Source organism: Prinia subflava, chromosome Z, assembly GCF_021018805.1.
Source record: "Prinia subflava isolate CZ2003 ecotype Zambia chromosome Z, Cam_Psub_1.2, whole genome shotgun sequence".
In the NCBI taxonomy this organism is placed as follows: Eukaryota; Metazoa; Chordata; class Aves; order Passeriformes; family Cisticolidae; genus Prinia; species Prinia subflava.
The window spans coordinates 24500119-24509876 of NC_086283.1; the positions used below are offsets into that span (position 1 = coordinate 24500119).

A 9758-nucleotide genomic window follows, 5' to 3' on the forward strand; every position below is an offset into this window, starting at 1 on the left:
CCGGCCCCCGCCCGCCGCCGGCTCCTCACCTCGCGGCCGCGGGGCTGCGCTGCGCGAAGGGCGGGCGGGGGTCGCTAGCGCCGCTGTCCCCTGCCCGCCGGGCTCCCCGCAGCGGCCCTGCCCATGCCCCGCTCCCCGGTCCCGGCACGGGGGCGGCTGCTCGGGGCCCCCCGGGGTGGCGGCTGTCGGCGCGGCCGGGGCTGGCTCAGAGCGCCATGTCGGGCTCCGGCTGCAGGCGGCGGCTGCTGAGCGGTGGCGGCTTCCGTCTCGGCTCGGCCTCACGGGGCGGAGCCGCCGCCTGGCCCTGGCGTCACGGCACCCGCCTCCGCGGGCGGGCCGGGGCCGCGGCACGGCGGAGGGAGGGGCCGCGCAGACCCCTCAGCGTCAGCACACCGCGGTCTGGGGCCGCGTGTCACAGGATCGCTAACAGGGAGTTTGGAAAAGACCTATGAGGTCATCGAGTCCAGCCGATGGCCCAACACCACCTTGTCAACCAGACAAGGGCACTGAGTGCCACGTTCAGTCTTTCCTTAAAAACTTCCAGGAACAGTGACTCCACCACCTCCCCGGGCTGCCTGTTCCAGTGTCTAAATCACCCTTTCTGTGAAGAAACTATTTCTAATGTTCAATCTAAACCTCCCCTACCGCAGCAAACACCTTATGCCCTTGTCCTGTCGCTGTTTCCCGGGAGAAGAGCCCGCCATCCACCTGGCTACAGCCTCCTGTCCGGGAGTTGTTCAGAGCGGTGAGGTCCTCCCTGAGCAACCTTTCCTCCAGGCCAAACACCCCCAGCTCCCTCGAGAGCTCCTCATCAGACCTGTGTTCCAGACCCTTCCCCAGCTCTGTTGCCCTTCTCTGGACCTGGTGCAGCACATCAATGTCCTTCCTAAATTGAGGGGCCCAGAACTGGACCCAGCACTGAAGGTTCAGCCTCACCGCGGGCAATGCTCACCCCTTGGGTGCTGTCATACGGTCCCTCTTGCAGACTCACCACACTGCTCTCTGGCCCCACTGCCAACACCCCATCACCCCTGTACCCCTGGCTCCTGCACCCCGGAGACACAGGGTAATAACAGGATACAAATAACTGAGGGAATATTTGATGGGGTTTACTTGCTTTTGTGACAAAAGTAGTGATGTCTTCTTGTCTCAGGGGTGCTCCTGGCAGCCTGGTGTGATGGAGGTGAGGGCAGGTCCAGTTTGTCTTTGGAGGTTCAGCTCCCAGTTCAGGATGGTTGGCTCTTTCTTGGCTCACCAGGAGGGTTCCCCCCTCCTTGGCCAGTTCTCCCCACCTGCACGGACTGCTGCAGGGCTGTCCCAAAACACACCTCTGTTCCTCACCGCCACCTGCTTTCCTGGTGAGGTGGGCTACCCGCAACATTCTACCAGGACCTGGAGAGGGGAAAATAACAGTGTTTTGAAGTGACTTTTTTCCCATTCATGCATGAGTCACACATTAGTGTATATGATTCACATTCCTATACATGGAATTTTTGCCAGTTACTAAAGCAAAGCTCAAATCGACATCTTTTACGGCACTGGTCTTCCTGGCAGCCCTCTGAGCAAGATTATAGAAATTACATGGATCCATCACAATAATCCTCATGTATGGGGTATGTGAGGGCTTCCCTCGAATTCGTAGGTTTCTAGGTCCAAAAGCCAAGAAAAAGTAAGGTAAGCTGGAGGTGTTGGATTGCGGGCCACACCAGAGCTAGCCTGCTGAGAGGGTGGGTCCCTTCAGAAAGGATGTGACAGCAGGCAGTCTCCCTCCCTCAGGACTCTGAGGAATGTTGCACTGTGGCATGGAACACAAAACACCTCTGTTTAAGGTAAGGTTGTGTTAAAACAGGCTGAAGACAAGAATTTCAAAGTTGGGCAGTCTTTGCATGCTTAACTCACTGTGGTTTGAACCAAAAAACAAACAGTAATGTTTGTTAAGAACAGGCTTGTGAATCATGGTGGAATATTTTTTTTTCCAGTTTGCCAGTTTGTTAAGCCTTTACTGTTACTAAAATACTTGCTTTCTTCTACACCTTTTTTTTAAAAAAATAGCAAGATTTTAAAAGGCTTCTGTGTGATAGTTATACATCTAAGTTACTTATGAGCCTTCCTGAAGTTAATTTTAATGCATGGAATGTTTAAGGTAAGTATTTTCTGAAAGTTGATACCATACACTTAAATTAAAAAATGTTTTCCATTAATAAACCTCTGTGAAGAAATGAGGATTTCTATTGACAAAGAGCTTTCTTAATTACGTACAGTGGTTCATCACATAAATGAATATTCTCTCACGATACTTCTGAATCCTGCCTGATTCATTCTGCTCAAATATACTTAAATCACTTCTCCTTCTACCTTTTAATAATTTTTAGAACATGAGCCCTCAAAAAATCCTGACAAATGTGATAGGATGATTTTTATTTCATGCTGCTGCTGACCTGTTGCTCCTCTTCTGGTTCTTAGGCTTTGTTTTCTCTTTCTATCCATACATTACCTTGATTTTTCTCTCCAGATTCCTGCTGGTTATCTCAACCTTGTCTTGATGTTATACATATTTTCTCCCTGTTTACTTTGTGCCAAAGAATACTAATTGCCAATCCTGTGTTCCTATTTTGGGGCTGTATACTGAGACTTTCGGTCTTTTATGCATTTCTGACTTGCATGCAGAAATGTTTAATATGTTTAATATAACACAAAATGAATTATAGCAGACATATTTAAGGGAGTTCTTCTGCTCTTGCAGGACAACTGTGAAGCATGTATAAGGTATTTCCCCAGCAATTATGTCTGTAGCTGTCTCCCATGCATGGCAGGTTGACCAAAAGAGAAGTGCAGTGACAAAAACACAAAGGAAAGCATCCTGTGAAAAGGCAGATCAGAAAGCCCGGGAATGACATGGTGAGCAAAGCCAGGGAGGAAAATCTGTCAGGGAATCTTAAGTACCCAGCTGGTCATGCAATGACTGAATCATTGAGCCAGGCTGTGAAGTGAGCTAGACTGGTACCATAACATCTAAGAAAAGGGCTGTAATATTGTATTCCCCTCTGTAATTAGCAAATTCTAGTTTGTGCATTAAGAAAGACAGGTGGTCAGTTGCTGATATTGCTCTATGAAAGACCTTCCCTGCTCTCTCCCAGCCTGCCTTTTAAATACCTGGTGCTGCTGTTTTCAAGACTTAAATGTGTCTATAATTCACTTGGGACAGCTTCCAGGGCCTCGCAGTAGTGATGTGACCCAAGTCAGACCTTCAACTGTTTCATGGGTTTTAACTACTATTTTCGTGTTGCTGGTGTGAAAATATAATTATTTTTACATCAGAAGACTGCAGGAAGCTATCCAAACCATGGAGCTTTTGGAGAGTGCATGCACCATATTAGTTGCTTCAGACCTACCACAAAAAGTGGCAGAAATGTCTCTTAAACTTCCAAACATAAATGAATAAAATAAAATTAATTAGAGTGCTAAGCAGAAAAATACTGCATTTTACAGACTCCAAAGACTCCTTGCAGTGATGTGCTGGGGGGAGGGAAGGAATAGGTGTCTGATCTGGTTCTACCAGAGCTGATGCAAACTCACACATCTCTCTAGAAAATATGATGCCCAGTTTCTGTGTATCAGGATGGATTTGGGTGTTCCAAACCCTTCAGTGCCTTGCAAAGTTCAGCTGGCTGGTGTTGCACTGGCCTGGGCTTGTGGTGACAATCCCGTGCAATTCATTTAGAGGCAGCCTTAGTTCTCCTGCCTGGCACCTTTCTCTCAACACAAGCAGCACAGCTCAAGGGTTATCACATAAAAGTGGAATACAGCATCCCAAACCAGTAACTTTGAATGCCTTTCATGGTTTTAAGTCTGAAACACCTTGCCAAGGATGTTGTGGGAGTTAAAAGTTGACTGGAACCAGGGGGGAAAGAACCACGTATTTATTTTATTAATGAGAACATCAGGGATGTCAAAGGAAGAATGAAAATTATTTTGTAAGCACATAATATTTCAATTCTTTGACATAAATCAGTCTCTGATTCATGGGCATTAGGGAAATCACTTTGTCTTCAAGGCAACTTATTTAGGACTTTCAGAATTTCCAGCACTGCTACTAGTAGCTGCTGATACTAACATGGGAGACCAATGTAGTCCTTGTCAATGCCTTATTACAACTTTGACATCTCTGTATCCGATAAATAATTTAAAATTATAGAGCCTTGCAGCTGGACTAGAAACAGTACCATGGTACACTCACTTCTGCTCCCCACTTTCATTCCCATGCCCAGAATACATCTTGTCTCCCCTCATTCTCTAGTGCTCTCAGTATCCCACCTTTCTTGTAGCCTTTGCAGCTCTGGGCTCCCCCAGAGGAGGCAGCTCAGTTGTTCTGCAGGATGCCAGGTACAGGCAGCTCCTCCAGCACAAATGGATTATTTAGGTCATTCAGCTGCCAAAGTCTGCCAGTGCCAGCTAAGTGTTAAAATCTGAGATTTTCATGTAATATAGCAAAACCATGCATTTGCTCCAGGAGACAACAGTGGCGCATGCTTGACCAAAGTATGATGTTCCACATCCTCCCTCAGAAGCAAAGGGAGCAAAATGATATTTCTTAGCAGAGCAAAATGATACATCTTATAGCAATTTTCCTCTTAGAAATGCCTGAACTATTTTTTAATTGACACTTCCTGTACCTCTATGGAAAATAATCAGGCTGAGGTAAATACGTAGGATAGAAGAGGTGGGTGAAGGATGCTGGTTCACCATCTCCTTCAATGCAAAGACTAAAGATCATTAAATCAAACAAGCAGATGCCAAGTTCAAAACAAACAAAAGAAGGCACTTCTTCACATAGGGTATAATTAAGCTGGTGAACTACTTGCTGCAGGCCAAAAGTGACTGGACAGTTTCATGGAAGGAAAAAAGTCCCTAACATTGGGAAATACTGTTTATAAAACTTGCATCTCTGGTTGAGGAATTAGTGAGCTGCAAATCCCCTCAGGCGAGTGCAAGCACTGCCCCTGCTCACTCCATTTCATCCACATTTTTGTCCACTTCCCCAGCCCCTTCCACTGGCTCCAGTCAGAGATGAACTACTGTGATGGATGGGCTTTGTTCTTGCGTGATTGGCCTGTTCCATTCAGAAGTTTCAGCCTGGAGCGTTAAAATTTGGCCAAAGTACTCAGCTAAAATGAGAGGAACTGCCCTGCAAAGGTAGACAGAGCTGCTTGCTAACAGGAGTATTAGGCACAGTGCCCATGGTACTAGATGAGCCTGTAGCACAATAATTTTGCATTGACATAATCTTTAATTTTCCATAACAGGGAAAAAAAATCAGTGGGTTGTTTTTATGAGGTCTTTATCACTAAGCTGATAGTGCATGTGTATTGTACCAGTCTGGTGAATGGTGAGTCACTATGTTCCTAAGGATTATGATAAATTTAATGGACTGCTCACAAGTTCAAGGGCAAATTTTCCACCTTCAACACAAAAGATCCTTGTGCCAGTTAACTTTTTATTTCAATACAATATTTGGCTTAAAGAAGATGATCTTCTGTAGGATAGTTCTGTGCTTCCAAGATTGCAAGATAAGTGAGATGGAGCTACTATTTTGTTTCTGACCTCTTTATTACAGATATACTCTATTTACACTTCCATCTCTAAAATAAACCACACATCTCTTAATAAACACACATGGAGACACACATATATGTATTTATAAGTAATTGTATCCAATTCAGTAGTTTAATATCACAGAACATTGTTCTCAAATTATTGTTCTCATATATTCTTCCCCCTGTTTGCAAATACATTTTGTAATTTTAAATAACTCTTCCCTGCTCTAATTTCCCCCCAAAGCAGGAAACCAGAATTTCAGCAAAGCTTGTGCTCTTGGAATACCAAAAATAGTTTGCGCACAACAGTGGAAAGGGTGAAGGAAGTGAGAGGCCCTGCCAGTGGGCAAACAAAACACCAGCCCCAACAGCACAGTGTCTTTACATAGCCAGTCCAACTCTTTTTTCCCCTAATTTTTTTTTCAGTAAAATGCATACAGTATTTATAGAATTAAAAACATTTCTATATAAGGGAACAGCAAGAAGCTGGTTCTGGTGGAATTCCTACACTAGCAAAGCACCCCTTCCAAAGAGGCTGATAGCCCTGGCCAAAACTCTGGGTGGGATATTTGTGAGGGCACTGCCAGCACCAAGGAGAGAAAGACAGACAAGATGGGTTAAAGAAGAGGGAGAAAAGAGAAAAAAAGAGGTAATTTTGAAAATATACCATCTGGAAAAAAAAAAAAAAGGGAAGGGAAGGGTAAAGGAGAAGGAAAAAAAAATTCAGAAATAAGTAATTATCTTGATAATTCTCACATGGAATTACTGTGCTAAAGGGATCTCCTTACCCTTCCTACCACATCCTCAGTATTTTTTGGTGCCTTGTTTCTGTTGCTCTCAAGGAGATGGTCTCTTCACCTCAGCCTCCAGCTAAGCTGTTCCACGTGTGCAGCAAGGCAGTGATGATCTGATGGAGATAACAAGGAGGGGAAAAAGGGGAGAATGAAGTGCTAGGGAGTACTAGCTGTGAGAAGGAGACTGCTTTTTCCCAGCCTTGTCAGGCTTCCAGCACCAAAACTGAGCCACACACACACAAACACACACACACACACAAACACACACACACACACACACACACACACAAAGTGCGTGCACAAACACATGAATGCAGATTCACACATGTCTTCAGTCCCTGTCCCCAGAGCTTCAGCCATCCTTCCTGAGAGGCCAGGGCCATCAGCTTGCTTTATACTGGTCTGCCACTTGCCTCTCAGCCTTGTTGCCCTCCTCACTGGCTGCAGCCACAACGCCTGCCTGTTGGGCCCTGACAGAGCCCTTGGCTCCTGGGAAGAAGTATTCACACACGATGGCAGCTCGACAGAAAAGTTGAAAAGGAATCAAAGCCATCTCTATTGAAATAAACATCTGCTCTGCATTCAGTGTCGTGGCAACAGGGCTCACAAAATGCACTGGCAGCCCTCCAAGGGCTCCTGGCACATCACAGCTATCGGTACCTGCTGAAAACAGGCTGATGGAGCGGTCATGGCACAGTGGGGAGCACAGACGGGGACACTCAGAAGAGAAAACTTTGGTCAAAGCTAGAAATAACTTCATGGTTCCCTTGGAGGAATACAGCTCAGAAATCCATTGCCCCTGCAGTGATGCTGGCAGCTAGGAAGAAACGGTGGCACCACGGTCCCTTCCATGCGACTGAGACGTGTGCTCATCACCCCAGCCCACAGCTTCTTCCCAGTTGCCCCACTGCAGGCAGAGGAAGAAAGCAGTGGGATGTGGCTGTGGAAAAGCATTTGTCCCTGGAAACCGTTAAGGGAGATGTGTATTTGATGGCTCTCAGTTTACATTCAGTTTCCTGAGGAGTGGTCAGAAAAGGCAGAGACCTGTTTGCCTTTGCCTCTACCCACAAGTTCTGCCCAGACAAACTGGGACATTAAATGCAATCCTCTCTTTTTTGCTTTCCATTCCCATGTCCCTGCAGAGGCAGCACTGTGACACAACATTGAGCTGAGTCCAAACGGGGCAGCGACAGTCACAGCCAGTGCATCCAACTGCTGCATTTGTCGTGTATATCCTTTGCTTTTAGTGATAGTGTCTTAGCAGGGGAAAGACCACAGTTTGGGTCATGGAGACTCACCTGAACCTCCTGTTGGAACTTAGTAATGATGGCAAGAGGTCTTTTAAATAAGTGAATTGTGTGTGGTTTAGCCAGGAATCAATGAAGACAGTCAATTGAGGTGACAGTCTGATAATACCACTTTACTGAGCCTCTTAGAGCAAAAATACACGTGAAATGCAGAAACCTGATACCTTCCTGGGAAAAGGAACAGAGGTATTTTTGTCTCCAGTCCAATTTACCCAAATTCCCCTCAGAGCACTAAGTGACAAGCATGGCCTTCACTGAGAGCTTCGAAAGGAAATTGCTATTTGCACAAAAGACATACTCAGTTGAGTTGGTTGTTAAAAGGGAGCTTGAACAAGAGGAGGGAATGGAACAAAACTCCTGGAAAAATGTCCAAAAGCCGCCGGATTGTGGGAAATGAGACTCAACATCTGTGTCCCAGTTGGGCTGTCACTCATGAACACGCAGCTTTGTGTGAACTGCTAGATGTCACAGATGGTGGCTCTTGGGTGAAAAAATCAGGAGATGCTTCAGCAAGGACAGTGAGCAGGAGGGGGGCAATCTGAGGTTGAGATGAGGATTTGAGAGCTTTGTCAGTCTTACAGCAAGACTGGTTAAAGGATGACAGAGAGGAAAAGGAAACACCAGGATAGCAGAAAATCCTGTTAGGTTTTCATCTCTGTTTAAATATGTAAATGGGGCGATCTGAAAATGTTCCTGGATTCACAATTCTTGTTTCCAGGAAATGAACCCTCAAGCAATGCTGCAAACCAACCCAGCTGTCATCACAGCTGTGACTAGCCAGGGGCAAATTGGGTGACAATAAGGTGACAGGTATCAGTCCCAGACCTGCAATCAGACAGGCAGAGCCTGGTAGGTAAAATAAAACTCTGGGCAAGGGCCAGGGTTTGGGTGAATGGTTGAGATCAAGGCACCAGTATGGTGAGTGTGTGGATCTAAGTGCAGTGTGTTCAGTGACAGAGGCTGCAGCAAGGAAGCGAAAATTCCACAACAGACTCACTGTTCTGCCAGCTAAGAGCAACCAAAGAGCAGATGACTCATGAGTGCACATCTCCCCTGGCTGCTTTCAGAACTCTCCTCTATCTGGTCCAACTGCTGCGTACACTTATCCCCTGTGCTGATGAGGAAGTCAGATGTAAACATGTGGATCAAGGCCAGCAAGGCTACTGGTGAGACTGTAAATGCCATGATGGTGACAGCGTAACCTGTGTGCTAGAAGGCTGCATCTATAAAACACACAGTGGGTGGTGAATCCTTCATGTGTGCTAGTGCTTGGTCACCTTTGCATCCAGGAAAGTGGGTGTATTTTTCAGAGAAACATAAATAATGGTGAGACCTAGTTAAATACCACCCTCAACTACCAGCTGTTGAACAGCAGACTCAGCCCAGGAAACTGCCACTACAAAGGTTAAAGTAGGGGGAGGATAAAAGTGAGAAAGGGATGAAGGGAAGAGGAAGCTTCATAGACTCTATTACCTTTCACTGCTAACGAGCTGCTGAATACTTGGGCCATTGGTTCCCCCTTGCACAATGTTTGAATGAGGAACGATAGCAGAATAACCTACCAGAAAGTGTAAAAGGATCCATCCCCAGGAGATGTGTCAAGAGTGCGCTCCAGAGCCTGATCTTCCTGCTGTGTTTGACGAGGCTGCCACGGGGCAAAACGTTTACTAGACTGACTGGGATACTAATGGGGGTCAGGGGATAAATGGGAGAAGAGGGAAACAAAGAAGTCAGTGCAGCAGGGGAGAGATGACCTTTCAAAAGAGGGAAGTGAGGAAAGCTTGTTTATGAGCTGCTGCCAGGAAGTCCTGTGACTAACCTTATTTCACACACCGATTTTATGGACCAAAGTTATATTTATAGGAGGCAGGATAAAATGCATAACCAAGCTGTGAAGAGGTGGGCTCACCCTTCCTTTGGAAGGTTACAGCACTCTGAAAGCTCTCCTGCTGTGAGAGCATCCCACCAGAGCAAGGCTTTGCCTTTGCAGCAGAGACTGTTGCCTGGGGGGCTGGGAGCAGATTTTGTAACCCTAGGGAGGAAAAAACTGCAGCAAAGCTGTG

General features: G+C 46.2%; 1 protein-coding gene and 1 long non-coding RNA gene across 2 annotated transcripts in view; both read right to left on the minus strand.

The window, feature by feature from the left end:
• Nucleotides 1–969, minus strand: part of LOC134564499 (serine/threonine-protein kinase 26-like) — a 31573-nt gene extending 30604 nt beyond the window's left edge. The window contains exons 1-3 of the mRNA XM_063423396.1: nucleotides 953–969; nucleotides 717–886; nucleotides 30–377 (exon numbers count right to left, since the gene is read on the minus strand). Coding sequence (XP_063279466.1) covers nucleotides 30–377; nucleotides 717–886; nucleotides 953–969 — 535 coding nt within the window. The remainder of the gene's footprint in view (nucleotides 1–29; nucleotides 378–716; nucleotides 887–952) is intronic.
• A 141-nt stretch (nucleotides 970–1110) lies between these two features.
• LOC134563541 (uncharacterized) lies at nucleotides 1111–9376 on the minus strand. Its single transcript, XR_010083392.1, has 3 exons — nucleotides 9258–9376; nucleotides 6383–6501; nucleotides 1111–1392 (listed from the first exon to the last, which is right to left on the minus strand). It is a non-coding gene; the product is annotated as an uncharacterized LOC134563541 (long non-coding RNA).
• Nucleotides 9377–9758: the final 382 nt, after the last annotated feature.